At 41.6% G+C, this 24,956-nt stretch overlaps 1 protein-coding gene across 1 annotated transcript in view; it reads left to right on the top strand.

Moving 5' to 3' along the window:
* PLCG1 (phospholipase C gamma 1) overlaps positions 1–24,366 on the top strand; it is a 49,912-nt gene extending 25,546 nt beyond the window's left edge. Inside the window, exons 4-32 of the mRNA XM_072112162.1 lie at positions 1,177–1,224; positions 2,406–2,490; positions 4,865–4,948; positions 5,343–5,365; positions 8,008–8,080; positions 9,134–9,235; positions 9,316–9,434; positions 9,537–9,622; positions 11,250–11,370; positions 13,039–13,207; positions 13,308–13,430; positions 13,518–13,619; positions 14,223–14,410; positions 14,530–14,730; positions 14,911–15,030; positions 15,410–15,590; positions 16,318–16,395; positions 16,529–16,632; positions 17,047–17,143; positions 17,567–17,636; positions 17,729–17,886; positions 18,502–18,598; positions 18,709–18,933; positions 19,577–19,725; positions 19,843–19,957; positions 20,496–20,657; positions 20,743–20,831; positions 21,573–21,736; positions 22,339–24,366. Of these exons, the coding sequence (XP_071968263.1) occupies positions 1,177–1,224; positions 2,406–2,490; positions 4,865–4,948; positions 5,343–5,365; positions 8,008–8,080; positions 9,134–9,235; positions 9,316–9,434; positions 9,537–9,622; positions 11,250–11,370; positions 13,039–13,207; positions 13,308–13,430; positions 13,518–13,619; positions 14,223–14,410; positions 14,530–14,730; positions 14,911–15,030; positions 15,410–15,590; positions 16,318–16,395; positions 16,529–16,632; positions 17,047–17,143; positions 17,567–17,636; positions 17,729–17,886; positions 18,502–18,598; positions 18,709–18,933; positions 19,577–19,725; positions 19,843–19,957; positions 20,496–20,657; positions 20,743–20,831; positions 21,573–21,736; positions 22,339–22,381 (3,376 nt within the window). The 3' untranslated portion in view covers positions 22,382–24,366. The remainder of the gene's footprint in view (positions 1–1,176; positions 1,225–2,405; positions 2,491–4,864; positions 4,949–5,342; positions 5,366–8,007; positions 8,081–9,133; positions 9,236–9,315; positions 9,435–9,536; positions 9,623–11,249; positions 11,371–13,038; positions 13,208–13,307; positions 13,431–13,517; positions 13,620–14,222; positions 14,411–14,529; positions 14,731–14,910; positions 15,031–15,409; positions 15,591–16,317; positions 16,396–16,528; positions 16,633–17,046; positions 17,144–17,566; positions 17,637–17,728; positions 17,887–18,501; positions 18,599–18,708; positions 18,934–19,576; positions 19,726–19,842; positions 19,958–20,495; positions 20,658–20,742; positions 20,832–21,572; positions 21,737–22,338) is intronic.
* Positions 24,367–24,956: the final 590 nt, after the last annotated feature.

A 24,956-nucleotide genomic window follows, 5' to 3' on the forward strand; every position in this document is an offset into this window, starting at 1 on the left:
AGGACGTCTATTATCATAGTTTATAATTGCATTAACTGTGTTCCTCAGAGATGAATTTCATGATTTAGCTCTTTATTCTTCTGAGATTTTGTCTCAAATGGGTTGTAACATGAGAAAACACTGAAGGCATTACCTGCAACTTTACAGGTACATCTACATGAGCATGCGTCTTGCAGCTCCATTTAATAGTAGCACAGTGTCAGACGGCAAATGTGAAAAATGGAGATACCCGAGCGCTGTGCTCACCAATTTCCAGTGCTCCAATACTATTGAATGGAGTTCCAACTTGTTACTTAGAATGTTGCCCGTTAATTATATTGCTGGGGATCCCATTCTCGTGATGAGTGGGGGACCCAGATTTCATACAATCACTTATCAGCTTGTTACACCCTATCCACAGGTTAGAGGGTAATCTGCAAATTTAGTACAACCTCTTTTTAGGTAGCTCGTCAATAGAGAAGTGGTTTCAGCTCACATTATAATTTGTCTATTTCCTATGTAGCATTTCTATATGTACGGTATCTATACATCTTCTATGTATCATATCTATCTCCTGTCTATTATCTATCCATTAATCAATCTTCTATCTCTCTTCTTCTGTATCTATCTCTCATATCTATCTCTCTTCTATCATCTATCTAGCTATCTATAAATACTACATAGATTTATAGGTACCTAAATATAATCAACTTTCATATATATGTTCTATCGTCTGTCTGTCTCCTATAAAATCCTCCTGCAGTCCCATATTACAGATACTTACCTACTACTGTGTGTAACTCCAATGTGTTATTATTGTGCAGGGCTAAAGGAGCACTTTTAGTTTTGCCCAGGGCCCCACGGTGTCTAAAACCGGCCCTGGCCGGAGGCAGAGTGAGCCGGCACAGGGCATTCATGTCTCACGTTTGCACACTTTCTACAGCCAGCAACCATTCAAGCTGAATGATTGCTGGTCAATAGCGCAAATCTATGCCAGACAAGGCCTCCTCATTTGCGCCGGAAGGGCGTGATTTCCTCATACACCTCATGATAAATCTCTCTCATAGGCATCATGGAGAAAGACATGGTAAAGTGGGTGTTTATAACCCATACACCAAATTGTTATGAAGATATACAGCAGAGAACATTGGATGGATCATCGTTTTGTTCTTAAGGTGTTTTCTACTTTTTACATAGGTGGCTGCGGAAACAATTCTACTCTCTGGACAGAAATCGTGAAGACAAGTGAGTTATTGTTTACTACCCCATTTCCTTTATACCAGTTGACCAATTATTCCAAATTGTATTGTCACAGTTTTTACTTCCGCTCGTTTTTGAACGAGGGTCCGATTGTATGGTCACAGTATCAATAATTTGCTTATGGTCGTTATAGTAGAAGTCTATAAGTGTAAACTGTCTTTATCATCCAGACATGTGGTTAGACTGACAGATTCTGTACAGACATATGTATCTCTATGGTGTCAAACTACATACAAAACCTAGCCCTAATCTAGTCCACACTCCGTTAATCCATCCATCGTGAGGGCTTACAATCCACCACGAGGGATCGGTTCCTGAACTTCTTCTTTTTCACATAAAAATACAGTAAATGTTTTTTTTGGGGGGCCATTATTATTTATTGAGTATCTCCTAAATCCAGTGTTGTAACTGGTCAGTTCCTAAAAGCAGGGAGCGTTATATTTTTTCTGTAGATTTGTTGGCCAACTGAGTAAGAGGATAACCATTCGATGCATACAATTTAGTTATTTCTGACAGCACATTCTCATGTACATTTTAAGGAAAAAATCGGACGAAAGAACCGAAATCGATGTTCTTACAAACAAAGAGCAGAATATTATCCTGTCTGTAGGACTTGACTACATAGTTTGTTTGCAGTCTGTTACCATAGTGACACATTGGTCTAAAACCTAACCCAAAACTGCAAACTATTTTTAATCAAGACTCTTATAACCTGTTGTATTTGAATTGATTGTATAATGTACATGTCTGTGTATATATGTATTCAAAGTGGCTTTGAATGTGAACGTATAAAAATGTCAACAATTTAGATTAGATAAGGCATAAGCTGCTTTCTATAAGGATAATGGTGGATCCAAATATCCAGCCCCTTTTTAATAACATTTTTAGTATAATGATAAGTGACATTTTGTGCCCTTTAAGCTGGTATCCTACATGATATCTGTAGTCTGTATACATTGCTGCGTCTGCCTATACACTCCTGTTTACACTTGTTAGTTTACAATGCATAGTCTTTAAATAGTCCCATTGTTGTCAGCGGGGGGCTGTCTCTTCTGTGCGTTTGTTCTATATCTTATTGTTCTCACTTCCTTACATTAACTTACAATGATATAAGTCTTGCCAGGACTTTGAAATGTATACAATGACGTCTTGCTTTATTACACTAGGATCTCTGTGAAGGATTTGAAGAATATGTTGTCCCAGGTCAACTACAGGGTTCCCAACATGAGGTTTCTACGGGATCGGCTTACGGTGGGTTTTAAGCTCCCTTTTTGGACATATACAGATCATATGGAAGACTTGTCACCTTGTAGATGTCGTTGGATAATCCTTGGATTGTGCCCATTAATGTGCAACTTTTATTTCCTGGCTGCCCCACCTGGAGTTTTCCAGGATCCATAAACTCAATACCTATTATGTGTGCCTGGAAATAGCACATGGGTAAGGGGAAGGCACCTTATAAGCATCACCGCCACTAGTTATACAATACTATAAAACTATACGACACCATGCAGGAGTGTATGAAAATATAGGCATTTGAGGCGGTAGCCCAGTGACCAAGCCTTTTAGGGGGCCCATGGCCACCCAAATCACTCACCAAGTTTTATACTGAGAAGGACCATCACCAATGAAATCCTCATCCATCTGCTCCTGCTCTCAATACACAAGTACATTTCTGGATCTTTTGAAGGTCCTCAAAAGGTCCTGAAACTGCAGATTGAAAGCAGCAGAAGGGACACATCCTCCATTCCCCAAGAAGCTGATTCTAGTACCAGATGTAGGAAGTGATTCCAGACTTGTAGGGGCTATAACATCCATACAGCCCAGGGCCCATGGCAGACTTAATCCACCCATGTCACCAGGGGTTTCAGGCCTCTACTAGTTGTACGTTGGTGGCATACTTTATCAATGTCTTCTAATATACGTCTCATTCTGTGGTCATGGTACACCACAAAGTTCTGGTTTTCATCTTGTGACTTACCTTGTGGATGGAACTGAAAGCTAAGTTTTGTTGATGACGGGAATTTTCCAAGTAAATAAGGAGCTTCACCTTATTATTACTAAGTAAATGACCTTTTTGGGGAATTTTTTCAATTCCGCTAATTATCTTTAATAAAAAATTTGGTCACAAAGGGGTTTTATGTGCGGTAGTCATCCCATTTACAACAAAGACAAGATGGACAAGTTTACAAATGAAGATCAAACCTCTATAGAAAACACTATCATTACATCACTACTGACAATAGATGATGTCACAGATTATCTCCTCCCCCTCCCTATACAATTACCTCTATATAGATAACACTGACCCATCATTACATCACTACTGACAATAGATGATGTCACAGCTTATCTCCTCTTCCTCCCTGTACAATGACCTCTATATAGATAACATTGACCCATTATTACATCACTACTGACAATAGATGATGTCACAGCTTATCTCCTCCCCCTCCCTGTACAATGACCTCTATATAGATAACACTGACCCATCATTACATCACTACTGACAATAGATGATGTCACAGCTTATCTCCCCCCCCCCCTCCCTGTACAATGACCTCTTTATAGATAACACTGACCCATCATTACTGACAATAGATGATGTCACAGCTTATCTCCTCCTCCTCCCTGTACAATGACCTCTATATAGATAACACTGACCAATCATTACATCACTACTGACAATAGATGATGTCACAGCTTATCCCCTCCCCCTCCCTGTACAATTACCTCTATATAGATAACACTGACCCATCATTACATCACTACTGACAATAGATGAGGTCACAGCTTATCTCCTCCCCCTCCCTGTACAATGACCTCTATATAGATAACACTGACCCATCATTACATCACTACTGACAATAGATGATGTCACAGCTTATCTCCCCCCCCCCTCCCTGTACAATGACCTCTTTATAGATAACACTGACCCATCATTACTGACAATAGATGATGTCACAGCTTATCTCCTCCTCCTCCCTGTACAATGACCTCTATATAGATAACACTGACCCATCATTACATCACTACTGACAATAGATGCTGTCACAGCTTATCTCCTCCTCCTCCCTGTACAATGACCTCTATATAGATAACACTGACCAATCATTACATCACTACTGACAATAGATGATGTCACAGCTTATCCCCTCCCCCTCCCTGTACAATTACCTCTATATAGATAACACTGACCCATCATTACATCACTACTGACAATAGATGAGGTCACAGCTTATCTCCTCCCCCTCCCTGTACAAAGACCTCTATATAGATAACACTGACCAATCATTACATCACTACTGACAATAGATGATGTCACAGCTTATCTCCTCCCCCTCCCTGTACAATGATCTCTATATAGATAACACTGACCCATCATTACATCACTACTGACAATAGATGATGTCACAGCTTATCTCCTCCCCCTCCCTGAGATAAAGCCGAGGCAAGATGGCTGCCCCATATTAAAATAATTAAATATCTGTTTTCGCTATATGGAAAGAGATGATTGGTAATCCAGTCTCTGAAAGTGACTTAAAAAATTACTCGTTTATTTGTGCGGATGAAAATTATCAATACTGGGCTTCATCTCACGTGTTTTCTCCCATTTTCAATATAGGAAGTGGAACAGAGGAACCAAGAAATCAACTATGCCCAGTTTGCTCAGCTGTACCGCTCGCTCATGTACAACGCTCAGAAGACGGTATGTAACTTTCATCCTTTTTACATCTCCCCCCCCCCCCCCCATTCTTCTTGTTTCTTAATACATAAACCAGTAATGGGATTTCCTCACGTACTGGGTCAGCCTGTCTCCAGTCACACTCGTTTGTAGCATGGTAATAGTGCATCGTCTTTGTCATTACCCGGCCATTGGCAATTGATTGTGTCAAAAAGACTAAAATAAAACCACACATGACAACATAAACTAAAAACAGGGCTGACCTTATTCAAGATTGCTGTAGTTTATAGGGTTGCAGGATGTGATCTGAGTCACCGTATGGTTTTAGCTTTTCTTCAGGCCAAAGTCTAATAGTCGTAGAAATGTGTCTGAAACATTGAAGTTTCTTGCCCTCATCACTTGTGTCTTTCGTTTTCAGATGCCACTTCCGTTCTTGGAAAGGTGAGTAACCGGAGTAACTTTTATTTATTCGCAAAATTTAGTAAATTAAAGGTGGTCTTGACTTACTGCCCATAAGCCTTAGCAAAAAGTTATGTCATATGGAGGAAAAAATCCAATCAGTCCAACCTATATTTTTTTCAACAGTGTTGATGAGAATGGAAACAGATTATCCAATATTTCCCTCTGGAATATATTGTAGCTAAGAAGCCCCTATGACCTGTTGTAAACAACATTCATTCATTTGTTAAAGGGGTTGTCTTAAATTTTCAACTAGGTGATTGATGTGGGTCTGCCTGCTGGGACCCGCACTGATCATGAGAATGGGACCCCCAGTGATCTGTAGAAGAGTGGTCCTGTTCTAGCTAATGGTTGGAACAGAAGGAGGAGGATGTATCCTGTTGTTCCATACAAAGGAAATGGAGTTTCAGAAGCTGCAGATCATTCGGGTATCTGCAGCACTTTTAAAAGCGTCGTCCCACGAACCAAGTCCGTGATGAGACCCCCACAGATCACGAGAATGAGGGGTCCAATGGAGTCTCCAGCTCCAGGAGATTATTGGAGCAGACTGCTGTGCTAGACTGTTCTGCTTCGTTCATCTCTATGGAGCTGATTGCCACAATCTCCTTCAGCTCCATAGAGATGAATAATGCAGAACAGTCATGCCCGGCCGTCTGCTCCATTCATCTCTGGGAGCAATGAGTGTCCGTCTGAGGTACTCAGGACCCAATCGGACCCCTAGTTTTCGTGATCAGTGGTGGTCTCATCACTGAGACCCCAACGATCAGCAAGTTAGGCCCTATCCTGTAGAGAGAACTTGGTTCGTGGGACAACCCCAGTGACCACCTGCTCATCCTGTCGTTCATTCCATTAGTGAGAACGGGAATCGGCTTTCTATGGATTGGTGGGGGTCTCGATTTTGTGCTCAGTGGGGTACCCAGCAGTTGGACGCACCCTGAGCACCTTGTTCCTGTGGATAATCGATAAGCTGAAAAATTTGTACCATCCTTTTAATTATAACCATCAGTGCCATTTGTCATTTCAAAAAAATCTAGGCCTATCTTAGATTTCTGCTACTACTACCTTTGGTGTAGCGCATTCTATAACTTCTCTGTAGAGAACCCTTTACTATGTAAACATCTACACCTTCTTTCCTCAATCCACAATATATGTCTCCTCATCCTCTGCACAGTTCTCCGAAATAATAAATAATGTGCTGTATGTTTGGTCAGTACAAAGATCCAACTATATCAAATCACTTATATACCAGATCACTTTTAAGCCTCTCTTTGCCGAATTTGTGTCAGGAGAGTCTGCTCTGGGATCTCCATAGTTAGAGGTCTGCTCTGGAGTCTCCAGTTTTATTAATATTATCTCCTTTGGGGTCTCCAGTTTTATTATCTGCTCTGGGGGAGGGGGTCAATCTATTTTTGTCTGCTCTGTGGTCTCCATTATTGTATGCTCTGATGGTCTTTATTACTTATATCTGCTCTGGGGTCTCTATAATTATTGTCTTATTGTTTGGTTTCTTGGGTGGTAGTTAGTGCTGTACTGCGGTATTTATTATTTCTGTAGTGGCAGAGATCGGTTCCATAGGTTTGTTCTTAAGTTGAATTTGTATGTAGGTCGAAACTGTATATTTTATAATTGTAGATCCAGACAATTTTTTTTTTTTTTTTTTTTTTTTTGCCCTAGTGACAATTGCAGTTTAAATTTTTTTTTTTGCTGTAATTGGACCAAGGATTATCAATAAAGCTTCATTACAGACACCTTACAGCTGATCATTGCAGCCTGGGACTATTGTAAAGCATCCAGAGAGCTTCACCAGACGTCACAGTGGGCAGGGGGGTCCGTCTGTAAGTAGGGGTCATCTGTAAGTCGGGTGACCGCCTGTATTTTGGTAGCCGGTGCTTCTAGTGTGCTGGTTATTAGTGAAGCTTTATGAGCATTCTAGAATTCTGTGGTGATCTTAGTTTGATCTTGTGATTGTAACCCTGTATCCATAGCCATCCGACATCCCCTCCACAATTGCCTTGTGGTGCTCGTCTTATGATCTGTATAATCAATGATCCCAGCTGTCAGATCATGGGAAAATGTTGCTCGTCTCTGGAACCAGGGCTGATTTATTAGGGGTTGGAAATGATGACCTCTTCTGTACATACAGTATAACATGAATGCTGACTCCACTACCTGAAGGCACTCAGTATTCATCTGAATGGAGAGTCTCAGCAATTCCAGAAACTTCAGAGGCCCCTGAAGATCACAGCCGGAGATGCAGCATTGCATAGAAAGCAACTCTTAATAGGCAGCTTTTTTATGCTTTGCTCTATCATTTTGAGCTCAGGTCATGCATGGAATATAATATTAGTATCATTACATTGTATCTGTACTAAGGATGGTATCTGTCTGTGTAGGGATGTGTACGACGATATAAAGATTGCTGATCTGCATCTGATGTTCTCTCTTTTCACTGTAACAGCGCCACACCTGGCTGTTGGTTGTGTCTGGTATTGCAGCTCAGGTTTTATAAAGTGATTAGAGCTGCGCTACAAGAGTAGACAACTTGTGGACCGGCGGGGGAATCTTTTTTTGGGTAAAAAGCAGCTTTGTTTTTCTAATTTTGTACAAACAATTGTTCCTCTCAGAGGAGGAGAGCGTCCGGAGCTGTACCGAGTATCATTACTGGATTTCCAGGGCTTTCTGTTGGAGTATCAGAAGGTTAGTAGCAATAGTATGATGATGGGAGTCTAATAAGAAGTGCTAATTAAAGGAAATCTACCATCAGAATCCATCAAAATAACCCAGAGACACGTACTCATAGATCCTGGCATCGGGACTGTGATAATCTTCTTTTTATTTATTTATTTTTTAATCAAAACTTTTTATTGAACATTTTAATAATTTTTTTCATACATTTTCCCCCTTCCCCCCGCCCCCACACACTTTCAGACAAACATCCCCCTCTTCTTATATTTCTTATCCATGGCCACCTAACAATTATGCTAATGAGCCTAAAAGACTACTGAGGCTTTTCCCATAGCCCCTCCATGTCACAGATTCACAGGCTGTTACACTGTCTTCCCCTCCCCCTGGTCCCTCGGTAAACCCCCCTCCACCCCCTCCCTCCTATAATCTCACTGCAGCAGACAGTAGGAGGTGGGGCAGGGGGGGAGTGCTCCTGCAAAGTGCAACAGCCTGTGAAGCTAGAGCACAGGGGGCTCTGGGCACTGCCCCAGTAGCCTTTTAGGCTCATCGGATAGTTTTAAATGCTGATTTTAGAAGGAAGGAGGCCATGGATAACAAATTTTAAAAGATTACCACAGTCAGGGTACCTGGATCTATGAGTAAGTGGTTTATCCAGGCTTCATTTTGGTGGTAGATCTCATTTTAAAGGGAGTGTCTCCCCACAATTATGGTGTAATCCTCCTTATCACTATGTATAGTCTGTGATTCAATGTAGCAACTACATTACACCATCTCATATGAACAATGGCCACCCACCGTCCTTACCTGTTTGGGATACAAGACGTGAAACCATCTGATGGAGCACATATGAATATACTATATGTAGATGTCAAAACTGAACATTCACCCATTACTACAAATCGTTGCCCCCCACCCCCATTGTGATTGCAAGGAATGATGGGAGTTGTAGTTTGAGCACATCTTGCAGTCACCTTTTAGTTTCCTTCTATTCTTTCTTAACCTCCTTTTTTTTTTTTTTTTTTTTTTTTTTTTTTTTTTTTTTACACCATTTTCTACATTTTGTAGGAAATGTGGGCGACTGACCTCCTGAGGGTCAGGGATTTCATGTTCCACTTCCTGCGTGACCCTCTGCGGGAGGTGGAGGACCCATATTTTACTTTGGAGGAGGTGAGCGTCTTATCACTTCAGTTATGACCTCCTTTGTTCTGCTGTACTTTTATCTTACACGGTTTTTGATGTCCCTGCAGTTTGTTACATTCCTGTTCTCCAAGGAGAATAACGTGTGGGATTCATCGCTGGACACTGTGTGTCCCCAATATATGGACAACCCTCTGTCCCATTACTGGATCTCCTCTTCCCACAACACGTAAGACTTTTCAGGGTTGATTTCTTTACTTTTGTATGTAATTTCGCTCTCTTTTTCCATGTACACATTTACCTCCTGTCTACTCACTATTTGTGTCTTTAGGTACCTTACAGGGGATCAGTTCTCCAGTGAGTCCTCTCTGGAAGCTTACGCCCGCTGTCTGCGAATGGGCTGCCGCTGTATAGAATGTGAGTAACATGAATGGCTCCACCTAGTGGAGAGTCTATGTTGCTTTTATTTTCTTTTTATATATCAGTATTTTTAAAAATTCACCATATTACTGATAGGAATCAATGACTTAAACTCTGAGGATATGTATTTAGGCAGAACATCAACCCTTTAATTTATCGGCCATTTAGATCAAGGATTTGGCAGAAGGAATTGGAAAAGCGTTCGGTATCCTAGTAATAATAATAAATAATAATAATTCTTTATTTATATAGCGCACACAGATTACGCAGCGCTGCATAAAGCATGGCAAATTGGTACAAAACACTATGTTTTTGAGTGTGGGTGGAAACCGGAGGACCCGGAGGAAACCCAGGCAAACACAGAGAGAACATACAAACTCTTTGCAGATGTTGACCGGGTGGGATTCAATCCCAGGACCCCAGCGCTGCAAGGCAGAAGTGCTACCCACTCAACCACCGTGCCGCCCATAGCGGTTACAGGTGTATTTCAGGATTTTGATACTGATCACCTCTCTTTTTATATATGATCAACTTTCTAATTGGTTTTGTTCAGCCTCACTGATTCACTGGTCATTATTGCTACGTGGTCTATTTATGGGGTTTTCCACGAGATGGGGCCTAACTTGCTGATCAGTGATTGCAGATTGCAAAAATGAGGGGACCTCGTCGCTCAGTCAGACTAATGGACGCTCGGCAATTTCCGTCAGCTCCATAGAGATTAAGGGAGCAGAATGGTCATGAACGTCCGTCTGCTCCATTAGTCTGTTTTTGCGAATTGAGGGGGTCTCAGCACTGAGACCCCACTGATCAGAAAGTTCCCGAGGATAGGGCCTAACTTTAGTTCATGGGGAAACTCCTTTAAATGGGCTGGCTACGTATAAGAAAATCCACCAGGACAAGTATAATATTCCGATAAGATCACTCATATTGTACTAATCGCTTCCACCTATAGGAGCCCCTCCACGTGATCCATCGGCAGCCGATTTTGCAACTTACTGTCCCATATCCTACGGGTCAGGGGGCTGTGGGCTTATTACTAAATTCACATCCCCTACATAAGCACCACTCCCATGTCACTGGTTGGAGGGTTGATGGTAATGATGGTAATACATGGACCCCCTTTTAAAGGGGTTTTCCCAAGATTCATTGCTATCCTGTATTCACGGGACTGGTCATGTAAGAGTTCTAGCCACATCCCTATGGCAGTAATAAAGATGGCTTGCGCAGGACCCGGGTATCACCTGCAGTCCTATGGAGCAGCAGGACACAACTTGACAAGTCGTCCATAATTGGAATGAATGACAATATTCCTAGATGCCAGTTTTTAGAACAGTTTATTTATAAAATGGAATTGGAAAGCTGAGTCTGGAGATCAAGTGACATCACTGTATTACATGGCAGCTTTTTTCCTGGGCAGCCACCCAAAAAATCGCTGTGTCTGCAGAGATGATTAATAATTGTGTCTGTAGGACTCCCTGATGAATGATTACAATGGGAATATTACAGTTTTATGTCATTATTTTCGGTCTTAACCAGTTTAGGATCTTTGTATACAAATAACCTTTTGATCTTTTGTACATGGTGTGACCACCCAATGATTACCTGGCTCCTCTTTTGTATCTAGTGGACTGCTGGGACGGACCAGATGGGATGCCGGTAATTTATCATGGACATACCCTGACCACCAAGATAAAGTTTTCTGAAGTCCTCTTGACCATCAAGGAACATGCCTTTGTGACGTCCGAGTAAGTTTTTATTTCATGATCGGATCTGATCAATGTCCCTGATGGTATGATCATCATGAGACATGGATTGTTTGTTTGTTTTTTATGGGATAAACCCCATAATAAAACTTTATCATTTATAATGGCCAGAGCTCTAACTCCCCTGTATAGACAAAAGAAATGAAATTCTGTCTGCTTTCAGCCACCACTAGAGGGAGCCCACTGTTATAGTGATCATCTTTGTTTAAAATAACACAACTAATCAGGTAATATACAGTATAAAAAAATAAATAAAAAGTACCTCAAATTATGTAAAATTAAACAAAAAAACACTACTTCACTTTTCTGTCCCTTACCAAATCTGCACTGTTTCTTCGGTAGTCCCCGTTGTTTGTATAGTGATTTTCAAGCATTGAGGGTCCCCATCACCGCTCTGGTTCTTATTATAACAGATAACCCCTGTAATACATTGAATTGAAAAATATTGATCTCTTAACCCATAGGTCACAGTGGGTTATTGGTATCTGATTGTTCAGGTCATATTTTTGCAGTTCTTTCCTGCTCTATCTTTGGAAAAGCTTCACATATCATAACAATTCTTTACTTAGTTTTTTTTTTCATGATATGTGAGACTTTAACATGATAGAATAATTTTATTAATGGCATATTTTTATTATAGAATTGGCAAACAAAACAAAAAATATGCTTTTTGTTTTGTAATTTTTGTTACATTAAAATGTTTCCTTAATAAGCCGTAAAATTGTATAAACATTTACAAAAATATGTTATTAATATGTACAGTGTCAATCCATTATCATTTTCCATGCTCAGAGACCACGGCAGAGAGTGCATGTACTTTTACAAAGTGTCTTCTGCAGTTCCTTCTACATTCTGCGTTCAGGCGGCAGCCTGGAGGGGGGCTCGCTTCAACCATCATGTCTCCTGAATTCCTGGCTCCTAGAAACACCCTATTAAAGAGGAGAATGTCCCCCTCTGATGTCATGTCAGAAATAGAAATATCCACTGTTAAAGTTACATTCCGGAATTAAGCTCTGAATTTAAAAATCACATTTTTTACTCCATCTTTAACAGTGGATATCTGTGGTTCTGTTTCACCTACAAGAACATCCTGGTATTATATTAAATGGGAGATTCTCCTCTTTAAAAAGACACCAGCAGCGGTTCAGGAGATATGACCATTTAAAGTCATGACACTGTAAAGGGAAGGTGCAGATAGGACATATATAGCTGTATGGCATTTGTGAAGGGGTTAAAGGGGTTGACCCAAGATTCAAGATGTTCCCTATAGAAAATAGGGGATAAGAAGGTGATCGTTGAAGGATTTTCTACTGGGACATCAAAAACATCAAAACATTTTTGAGACTCCCATGGTATTGAATGGAGCAGCAATTAGTGAGGATGGGACCTCCGGTCTCCAGATTGCTGGGGTTCTCATAATTGTGGGGTTCCGAGCGTTGGGACCCTCTCTGATCACCTTGTTACCCTACACTCTGGATAGAGGATAACTTAAACACTTGGGACAACCCCTTTAAACTCCTTCCAGTGGCAGCAGCAGGCGCGATGCTCTGCATCTATGTAGCTGGTTTGTCAGGGACATGTTTGTATGACATGTTAAAAAACATTAATAGGTTTATATTTTCTCACATTGCACAATTTTCTTTCAATTAGGTACCCGGTTATCTTGTCAATTGAAGATCACTGTAGCATAGCCCAGCAGAGGAATATGGCCCAGCACTTTAAGAAAGTGTTTGGGGACATGCTTCTTACTAAACCAGTGGATGTCAATGCCGATGGCCTCCCATCACCAAACCAGCTCAAGCGAAAAATCCTCATCAAGGTTAGCAAGGCTTACCACATCGCAAGCAGCCATTGTTCCGAATTGATAATGGTTCTGTATTGCCCCGTCCTTTCTTACCCACTTCATGTAATGTTCACAGCACAAGAAGCTTGCGGAGGGCAGCACCTACGAGGAGATTCCTACTTCTACTGTGTATTCGGAGAATGATATCAGCAATTCAATCAAGAATGGAATCTTGTATCTACAGGATCCCATAAATCATGTAAGAGTTTGGTCAGGGCGATGGAGTCAGTGACTCTGGTGAGGTGATATCTTACACTGACTGTTTCATCTTCTTCTCCATTTACAGGAGTGGTATCCTCACTTCTTTGTACTTACCAGCAGCAAGATCTACTATTCAGAAGAGACGAATGGTGGACAAACAAACGATGATGAGGAGGAGCAAAAAGAAGTATGAATTGTGGGACTTGGGGGACTGGGATGCTGTATATTTATTGCCAGGAACATATTAGATCCTTGGTGTCAGACTGTGGTTCCTTAGGACTGTGTAGACAGGTTTGAAAGGATTTTGGGTTCCAGCTCCATTAAAAATAAACTTTCTTTATTGGAACATATTAAAATACAGCAACATAACTAAGCAGCTGACGCATTTCAGGCAAAATAAAAAATTAACATATCCTTAGTCATAGCTAGTTTTGTTAGTGCTCCCTTTATGTGTATATAAACAAGAAATTAATGACCGGAAAATGTCGGGTCTGGGCGTTCCTCCAAAGGAGGGGTTCCTTAGAACCAATCTTCAGCATGTCTCAACAATTTAGCAAATTAGGTTGTTGTCTTCTGATGTATCTTTGTTAGGTTATAGCCTGGGCCCACCGGAGGATCTTCTGATGCTCTGGTGGGACCGTCCAACACTGTTCTCCCTGCTTTGTGATCCATTGCTTGGCAGTAAATATTACATGTATTGTCTGGACTAAGACCATCTAAATGTGGAATTGGTTTATAATGCACTCAAAATCAACATTACATTTTAAAATATAGATTTCATCCCATACAGATCAGCAACAGTTCAGAGTTGCACTCAGCGGAAAAATGGTTCCACGGGAAGCTTGGTGCAGGCCGGGACGGACGGCAAATAGCCGAACGGCTCCTGACTGACTACTGCATCGAGACTGGAGCCCCAGATGGTTCTTTCCTTGTTCGGGATAGCGAGACCTTTGTAGGGGATTACACGCTCTCTTTCTGGTACGTGTTCACAATAAGAAACCATGTTGCATTATAATGTGTCACGTTGGTGAAATTGTGAACATGTTAAGAGGTATTATGTGTATTTGATGTTGACTTCTTCTTCTTCTATTCTATAGGAGAAATGGAAAAGTCCAGCATTGCCGGATACATTCTAGACAAGAAGCGGGAAGCCCCAAGTTTTTCCTTACGGATAACCTGGTTTTCGAAAGTCTATATGTGCTTATCAACCACTACCAACAGATGCCATTAAGGTGTAATGAGTTTGAGATGAGGCTGACCGAGCCCGTTCCACAAACCAATGCACATGAGAGTAAAGAGTGAGTTTTGGGATCTGTACACACAAGTGGATGTAGTTAAAAGGGGTTTTGGGGACTAAAATATTGATGATCTCACAGGATGCACCAGCTGTTTGACACTGAACTCTCATAGATTATTATTGTGCCTGTTGTTTGTCAAGTTACACTCTTTGAATCTGAGTTTTGATGTTCTCGTTGCAGATGGTACCATGCTAGCCTCACCCGAACACAAGCCGAACATATGCTGATGAGAGTACCGCGGGACGGTGCTTTCCTAGTGCGCAAAAGGAGCGAGCCCAACTCTTATGCAATATCTTTCAGGTAAGGAGAGATTTACTAATGCTGCCTAATATTTAGGATATCCCAAATGTCAATTGAGCATTAATAAGATGAACCAAATCTAATACTATGGCTTATGCTGGTGCTGTAAATTTGGTGCATCTTAGGCTCGTGTTGGCTCTTCATTAAACCGTCTTAATACTTTGCTCCAATAAAGTGGCAAATCCCAGTAATAAACCTGGCACTAACTGTTTCACGTTTGTTCTATTTGGCACTAATCATTCACAGATTTATCAAAATTGAACAAATATATGTGCACCAATTGGTGTAATTTTGGAAGGGTATTTCAATGCGTCTTCAACCCTTCTAAAGATCTATGATTTGCTTTTAATATATCCCATTTCTCATTGATCTGATACAGAGCGGAGGGAAAGATCAAACACTGCCGGGTCCAGCAGGAGGGTCAGAGTGTGGTACTGGGGAGCTCAGAGTTTGACAGCTTGGTGGATCTCATCAGTTATTATGAGAAGCATCCCTTGTACCGCAAGATGAAGCTGAGATATCCCATCAATGAAGAGACTCTGGAGAAGATCGGCACAAATGTGAGTGCTAAGGCTGGGATTTTGTTTAGGTTAGGTTCAGTCTCCTGCTTCAAAATCCTATTGGGGTGTTAGTCTCTATTTCGATTTTTGTATAGGTTGCATTGACTTTTAAGGCTAAGTTCACACATGTTGTTTGTACAAAGTTTGCACCAGATGATCGGGGAGAGCCCAATAGCAGGGACCCCACTGATCATGAGAATGGAACCTTAGAAATCCAGAGAACGTAACTTTCTCAATAATGGGTGGAGGAGCAGGTCAAGCAATTTTCCTGCCATTCCATTCAATAGTCAGCGCTCAGCTATCTTTAGTATTAACATATAATAAAAAGAGTGCTGGAGATACCTGAGCGCTATGCGTGGCAATGTCCAACACTCCCATACTATTGAATGGAGAGGAAGGATGTATATGCTCGTAAGAACGGGACTCCTATTCTCCAGGTTTCTGGGATCTGTTCTCCTTATCAATGGGTGACTCTGCAATCGAATGATCAGCTTATCATCCTCTATCCTTTTGGATTGTGGATAATAGCAAACTGTGTACAATCCCTTTTAAGGCAGTATTCTGCCTTAAAACTCCCCTTTTGACCACAGTTTAAAAGTTGATTCCTCTACCAAAACTGCAGCTGCTTTTCTTCGACTAGGGAAAAAATCCATTACATAGAATGTCATCTGCGCAAGTCTTTACTTTTGAAATATTGGGCATTCACAATTTCCTCTTCTTGTTGTAGGAACCAGATTATGGGGCTCTTTATGAGGGGAGAAATCCTGGTTTGTATGTGGAGCCCAATCCCATGCCCGCATTCAAGGTATTCAATCCTACTAATTTCACCCAAGATTGTCTGTAGATGTCTGTGTCTCCTTTTACCAATGGTCCTTTGTTCTTTCCCTTCCTAATCTTCCTTTTTCTCTCCCCGAATCTTGCTCCTTCTGTGTCCCCAGTGCTCTGTTAGGGCCCTGTTTGATTATAAAGCTCAGCGCGAGGATGAACTTACATTTACCAAGAACGCCATAATCCAGAATGTGGATAAGCAGGAGGGTGGATGGTAAGCACATTGCCTCCCAACCTTGTTCTATAAAGATCATTTTAGGACAACCCCTGCCTATTGAGTCATTGAGGGTGGTCCTGTACTTTCTCATAAATTTCCCATTGAGCAGAGGAAACCTGTTGGGGGTTTTAAAAAGCAAACCCGCTGTGATGATCCTGATTTTCAGAAGGATATTTAGTAATGAGAAAATCCCTCTAAAATATGGGACTCACACCGGAGGTCAGGGACACTCAACCTATATGCCATGGATGACATAAGGGGTCATAACCCCCACTTTTGAGATGTCTGTAAGACATCCAAGGCCTATCATATGCTATAAAAGGCTGAGATTGGATCAGAATGTATGTAAGTGGAATATACTCTTATCACAGTAAGGGGCTATTACTTATACTGAGATTTTTTTTTTTAAAGGTGGAGAGGAGATTATGGCGGTAAAAAGCAGATGTGGTTCCCTTCCAACTATGTGGAGGAGATCTTCAGCCCCCCTGAACCTGAACCAGAGCGACCAGTAAGTCATATTCCTGCGTAAAGTTTGTGTATGCTTGGACACCTCACAATGCCATCTGTTTCCTTATTTGGGAAGCAAAAACGGAATGCCTACTGAAAAGAAATCTGTATTAGGCCCCATGCACATGTCTGCAGCAGCCAATGTGTGCCGTGAGCAGCAAGGGGAATGGAGAGAAGAACGGTGAGCGCTACTTTCCATAGTGAGCAGAAGAGCCTCCCAGGACAAGTATAGGACCTGATCTATCTTTAGCGCAAAGCTCGGACATAGTACAGTGAGACAAAATGTGATCACGTCAATGGTGGCCGCCAGCTAGCTTCCGTTTTTGGGGCTAGCTCACAGCGGACTCTCCCGGACGTGTGCATGAGGCCTTAGTGGACACACATACCCATCTGTGCCATGTCTAATCCTGTTTTTTTCCCTCAGCATCTGGATGAGAACAGTCCACTTGGAGACCTCCTTGGAGGTATAATCGATGTTCCATCTTGTCAGATTGGTGAGTGTTTCTCAAAAGTGTTATATTTATGCTGGTTATGGAGGTACATCATGTATTAGGCAATTTACTTTTATCTATCTTCCATGTTTTAGCCATCCGCCATGAGGGACTGAACAATCGTCCATATGTTTTTACTATAAATGTCCCATCTGTGACAAGATGTCAACTTGATGTGGCAGCTGACTCAGCAGATGACATGCACGACTGGGTGAGAAAGATCCGGGAGGCGACCCAGACAGCAGATGCTCGGGTATGAGGATCCATGTCTTGTCTTGTAGTTTGTTTGTTTTTTAAATCTTATCTGAGCGATTTTATAATATTCAGACATTCACCATTCAGGTATGTGACTTTTGTCCAAAAAAATAAAAAAACATCCACGCTGGTCACAGCAACATATTTCCAGTCTCTGGGCTTATGGTCCCATCACACTTCAGTCACTTGCCAATCTGACAGGACTAAAAGCCCTGATACATAAAACTGATGAAAAATAATACAGCTGTCAAAATGGTATCAATGAAAACTTTTCATCTCATCCAGCAAAAAATATGCATCTCGTGCTGCTGTGAACACGTGAACATAGAAGTATCGTCTTCTAGGAGCCCATCATTTTTTGCCAATTCCGTCCCCTTTAAAAAAAAAAAATTCCAGCTTCCCAGTACATGCCACAGTGTATAAAATGGTGCCACTAGTATAAGTTGTCCCACAGATAATAAACCCTCCAATAGCTTTGTGACTGCAAAACTTAAAAAGATACAGCTGGCGGAAGAAGGGGATTAAAAAATTGGAAACTCTGAAAAACCTGGTCCTAAGGGGGTTAAATAAATCGTGAATTTACTAATATATATATATTTTTCAACACGTATAGCTCACAGAGGGTAAAATCATGGAGCGAAGAAAGAAAATTGCCTTAGAGTTGTCTGAACTTGTCATTTACTGCCGGCCTGTGCCCTTTGATGAAGAGAGTAAGTGAAATAGTTAATTATATTACCCTACGGGTGTATGGTTACCCATGTTTAAGTATCCAGGAGAAGTGACTGTGTCATTGACATCAACGATGTCTGTTCCTTTGCAGAGATTGGCACAGAGAGGGCATGCTATCGGGATATGTCCTCTTTCCCTGAAACTAAAGCTGAGAAATATGTGAATAAGCAGAAGGGCAAGAAGTTCCTGCAGTACAATCGGCGTCAGCTGTCTCGTATTTACCCCAAAGGCCAACGCCTGGACTCCTCTAACTATGACCCTCTGAACATGTGGATATGTGGTAGCCAGTTGGTGGCCCTCAATTTCCAGACGCCAGGTAATTTCTTTTTAAGGCTATATTCACACTGTGTGCCCCCTGTACCATAGCACTGCGGGCACACGTTGCCGCCGGGGAGATGAGGGGATGCTCACCACCACCCCTTTCCATAGAGAAACATGGCGCACGGCGCCATATTCTGGGGCAAGATAGGACATGTCCTATCTTTCTCCTGGCTAAGGAATGGGACGGTGCTGCACCGTACCGCTCCCGGTGCTGCACCCATTGCCGTCCATGGGGGAAGTATATACGCCGTATATACGTCCCCCATATGGCAGTGTGAATGTAGCTTTACTCTGACACTTGAACACTTGCATCCTCTGATGTGCACAGAGTTGAGGTAGTGCTCACAAAAAACTTCTCTGTCGTATTCTGCGGTACTTGTGGCTTTGGGAAATGTGTCCTAGAAGCAAATAGAAGGTACCTGCAGTCTCTGCCATGTCCATTGCCAAGTGTATCGCCTGAAACTGGTTCATTGTGTATCCTTGATTTACTGGGCCCAAACCACCTCAGCATGTTGGTTCAGTTGACTTGGGTTTGGGTCACAGCCGGCTAACACATGAACCTAGTTGCCCATATTGAACTCGCTTTGTGAAACGGTTAAATGTCTTTTTACACTAAGTTCAACACTTCTTTTCTTCAGACAAGCCTATGCAGATGAACCAAGCCCTGTTCCAGTCAGGCGGACGTTGTGGTTATGTCCTGCAACCAAACAGTATGAGAGAAGACCTGTTTGATCCATTTGACAAATGTTCCCTTCACATTTTGGAGCCAATCATTATCTGTGTTGAGGTAAGTCTCCGGAGATTGGTTTCCTATACAGACAAACCAGAACAGGCCATCGATTTGGACCAGTTGGACTGTGATGACTGTGATGACTACTATGTCTTCTTTTTTTTTCCACCTCAGATCCTTGGTGCCAGACATTTGCCTAAAAATGGCCGCGGTATTGTGTGCCCATTTGTAGAAGTGGAAATTTGTGGAGCAGAATATGACAATGCTAAATCGAAGACAGAAATTGTTGGTAAGATTATTCTGTATTCTTTTGTGGCACTCGTGCTGCTTGTGGAGGAGCTGAGATGTCTTTGAAGTAAAACGCTGTACTTTCACATTGTCTTGGTTTAGTATGTGCTCTAGGTTCACATATACATTATATACATTAGATATACATCTTTGTAGGAGAAGTGTCTATTTATGAGAAACTTTGGGGCCTCGATGCAGAATAAAATCTAGTAATATGCAAATGAGCATGGGTATGGCCATGGTGCACCCTCTTGATGTCTTGGCTTAAAGGGCATCTACCACCAGGATGAAGAACTGTATGCAAATGAGTCAAAGGGGCTCCAGGCTCCATAGGTGTTAATGGAGCCTGGAGCCCCTCAGGCTCATTTGCCTACAGTCCTTCATCCTGGTGGTAGATGTTCTTTAAGCAGTGATAACCCTAATACTTTAGATTAGTAAAGCCTCTTCCTACATTAAAAGGTCTTACCTTAGGTTGACCTAAGTGCTATTTTGCTCTCAAGATTTAAGGATCCCTTACATTTCTTTTGGTTTCTCCACAGTTGATAATGGTCTCAACCCAGTCTGGCCTCAAAAGACGTTCCAGTTTCTCATTGCCAATCCAGACTTTGCCTTCCTACGATTTGTCGTCTATGAAGAAGACATGTTCAGTGATCAGAACTTCTTGGCCCAGGCGTCATTTGTGGTGCGCGGTCTGAAAACAGGTACAGTATTTAATGAGAGAGAATTCACTAGTGATACATATATGGCTTAGTTCGTGAAGATTGTAAATACCTGTATGTATTGCAGGATTCAGGGCTGTCCCACTGAAGAATAATTACACTGAAGACTTGGAGCTGGCTTCACTTCTCATCCGGTTAGACATCTACTCCAGTAAGGTAAGAACATATTCAGGGGCTCTTCCCTTTATGAAGACAAGTCCCTCTATTCCATTTTAAAGATAACTTTTCTTCATCTCCGACATTTTTCTTCATGTATAGTTCAATCAACAACTTTCCTCATTTAATTGGTGCCACTGCTTCCGGCAATCTTTGCCATCCTGGGCTGGAACACAAAGCCTGGCACCACCCATCGTTTAGGGCCTTATTAGCATATTAGGTGGCAAAACCCCTAGAAAAAAAGTTCAAATCTACTTAAATTTGTGGATGACTTCTATTAAAGAAGTTGAAGTTGATTAAAGTTGATTTTGCCATTATTTTAGAAGGTGATGCAAAAAAAAGATCAAACCCCAAATTTACCATCACATGTATATAGACTGTCCAAGAAGTTGTAAGCTCTGATGGATTTCTAGATCCAGTTATAACTCCATGTTGGCTCCTATGCGGATCACATGACTTTATCTGACTATGGTTCTACTTTTGTGACTCAACGGGCATAGTCATAAAATCTCACAGGTGTTACCTTGACCATACGATCAAGCCTGAATTGAAGCAAGCGTACTGAAATGTAGTAATCGATGGTCATCAGGTATAGCAGGGATAGAAAAGCAAAGTTCTGCAAACCCCTTAAAGCTTTGAGGCAAGGAATACTGGCCACGATGTATGTGATTTTTTTTTAAAGCGCTCAGAAGTGCAGTCTTTTGGAGTCACAGAGATCCTAATCTCCCATCCATTTTTCAGCAGGAGAATGGTGATCTGAATGGAGCCTCCGCACCCCGAGAGCGTGTCAGTGATTCATCCGGAAGGCTACGTGATGGCTTTGGGGATTCTCGCTATGCTCTACACCAGCTGGATGACTTTCGAATCCCTCAAGAATTTACAGATGGTTTTGATCGAGATAGGAGGTAAAGCTCAGTGTTTCTTATGAACGTTTGATTTGAATTCTATCATAGATGATCACGTTCGGCTGTAGGAAAACATATAGGCATGGTTTCCATCACTGATAAGTGTACCAGACTTGTCCCGGCTCCAAACACCGATTTGAGATGACCAAACTTTGGAGAAATCCTGTTGACAAAGTTCTCACTAGTAGTCAGTAGCCTTTTGAATTTGTGAGAACTATGGTTTGGTTATAAATTCGATGGTGAGAGAGGACCTTTTACCATCTCCACCAACTCTTTGTAGCAACACCTATTACGAGAAGCAATGATGATGGAACCACCAACATTCCAAAGCAATCATTGCTATTATTCAGAAACCAGTGTGCTAATTTGGCACCCAACTGTCAGTTGTGTGGGGTGGAGCCAACAGCTTGGTACCTCCCACATGACAGAGCCAAAAAAAAAAAATAGCAGCACTGATTGTTCAGGAAAGATGTAAGCTAGAGGACAAAATCCAACTGTTCTGAAAATGGTGAAATGACACCAATTGGAGTGTGCAAAGAGTTGGAATTGGTGGTGGAAGGTCACCTCTACAATTTTTACACTTACTATTCTTTTTGTTACAGGGTCCCCCGAAAGACACGTCTGAGTGGAGATAATAGACTTTAAACTCAAAAAATAAAGACAAAGTTGTTCGTAAACCAGAGGCTGATATGGCTTTTTGGAACAAGGATCCATTTTCAGTCCTTGGAAAACAGTGCCTCGATGTGGAACTCTGCTGCCTGGCAGCTTGTTCTTTGCACATTTGGTGTCTCAACTTAACCCCTGAAAGGGTCATTTTGCTTAGCGTTTCCGGCCATGGGAACCCTTTACCTACAGCGTGACCCGGAACCTTCTCTATATATAATGCCTTGTATATGAGTTTGGCTGCTCTCAAAAAACTTGAGTTTCCAAAAAAACGTTTCTGGAGTAGCATAGCGGCCTTGCTTGGCCTTTGGTTTTCTTCTGTCGAACTGTGAAAGAAGATACTAAAGAATAGTCAGTGTTCATATTCCAGGTTGTTTTGCCGTTCTTTCCGTACTGCGTCACATTTCAGGGACTCGAGCAGTACAAAGATGATATTTTTCTTCTTTCTTTTTCAAGTGCACGGCCTTTGACCTCTCACTGCGGTATTCCTGTATGGACCGTGATATCTTGCTGCAATCACGCCTCGTTTTACATTTCATCCTTTTAAGGACTATCGTGTTCTGTACATCATGTTTTATCGATTTGGACCTATCCTTAGAAAACCAGCCATTTCATCAGATTTGGACAATCGGACATGGCAGCTTGGATGTATTACTAACCAGGATGCCGTTGTTACTGTTTTTGTTGATTTCGAGAGAATGAGACCAATGAAGTCGTTAAATGGGATGTCTGGGAATTGCAAAAAAAAAGAAAGAAAAGTTTATTGTATGTTATTCTCTAGAAATGTGGGGAGATTAGTCCATAAGCTAGGTCTGGTATTGCACATGGACAAGGGTGGTGCAGGGGGAAGCTGGCAACCCTTTTCCAACCACTAAAATTTTTTATAAAAACTGCTTAGAATAATATAAAATTTATACAGTAGTATTCGCCTTACCAATTACTCCATTGCACTTGTTCCAATGCCTACTGGTTCCCCGCATTGACATGTGACTGCTGCAGCCAATCAATAACATCGCTGTTTCACCGTTTAAGCTGAGGATTGATAAGGCGAATAATTCTGGTTTTCAAAAAAAATTTACTGGCTGGACACCCCCGATATGCCCTGAATGGTGGTCAGATCAATGTTTTCTAGACCAGATTGGTTTTTCCGAATGTATTCTTTAATATGCTTTAACATCTAGAATATATCGGCCGATTTGGGGTTTCATCCGATAAAACGTATTAAGGTGGTATATTCTGTAATCGTATGTCGGTGTGGCCATATTCATACAAGCCAATGGCCAGCAATGTAACGTAAGACATTGCCATCTTATATTCATGGGGCCATACTTGTGAGTAGTATTACTTTTTGTGTAGTTGCCATTTGTTCAGTTGTTAGAATTAAATTCGGAGGAGGGACGGACGTCCACTAAGATGGAAGCATTACCGCCACAGCACCTGGACCCATCATTGCATTCTTTGGCGTCCTGAGATCTGGTTTGTGCATCCGGAAAATGGAGGCTAAAATGCACCCACGTTTATAGATTTACATTCCTTCTACAGAAATGATCCGTGAGGCGCAAGAGACCAATATATTCCGATTTCACGTGCCTTATTTTAGTTGTTTTCCCCTATCCTGTGTTACATAGCCACGCCTGAATTTTCGTTCTTAGGCCATACACACGGACAAGGTTCAACTCCATTCCGAGCATTTTTTGGCTTGTAGCCTCCATCTCACTGAACCCTGCAGTATTATCATTAGCACTTGTATTGAGAAGTCAGAATCCGTTATGTATTCCTTCACACAACCCTCTAAGAGAATGCCACAACTTTTAATAAAAAAAATCTTTAACAGGTTGTATGAAAAAAATGAAAAATGTTGTCTGACCCGATACCCATGGAAAAGAGAGGCGCTGTTTTAGTTTTCAAATTTTTTTGCAACCTTTGTAAGCACAGACCTTCTTTGGAAGAGAAACTATGCTGCCATCTACAGTATTTTGTATTTTTTTTTTTGTAAACTTTATTAGTATTCTGTAATGAGATCCTTATTTAAAGGGGTTGTCTGTTTAGTAAAAACATGGCTCCATTCTGGTTCGTAGGTTATATGTGCTATTACAGCGTGAGGCAGCAGGTGCCTTAGTGTGGGTGCTATAGGCTGTGCAGCCTCTTGCACCCTGATTTGCACAGTACTGCTGTTGGATCCGCATCAATTGGATACTAATGGCCTCTCCGGGGAATTAAAGGGGTTGGCCACTTTTGATTTTTGTAAATTGTGTGTGTGGGGGGGGGCAGGATATTAGGTAATTTAACAATATACATCTATTAAAAGTTCTGTACCGCTTTAGTGATGTGTAAAATGAATCTGCCTGTCTTTTACCTCACCAGCCAGACATTCCTGACCATAAAATGGCCTCAGATGGAGGGTCATGTGACCTTATCTGTCCATGAACTTTCCTCCTGCCTGAACCTTTTTATACTATTCATGAATATAAGATCAAGGTCCTGGCAGGGCGATTGGTAAATTACCTAATATCCTGCCCGCCCCCCCACACACATTCCAAAAAACATGAGGAAAAGT

Source organism: Engystomops pustulosus, chromosome 6 (assembly GCF_040894005.1).
Source record: "Engystomops pustulosus chromosome 6, aEngPut4.maternal, whole genome shotgun sequence".
NCBI lineage: Eukaryota > Metazoa > Chordata > Amphibia > Anura > Leptodactylidae > Engystomops > Engystomops pustulosus.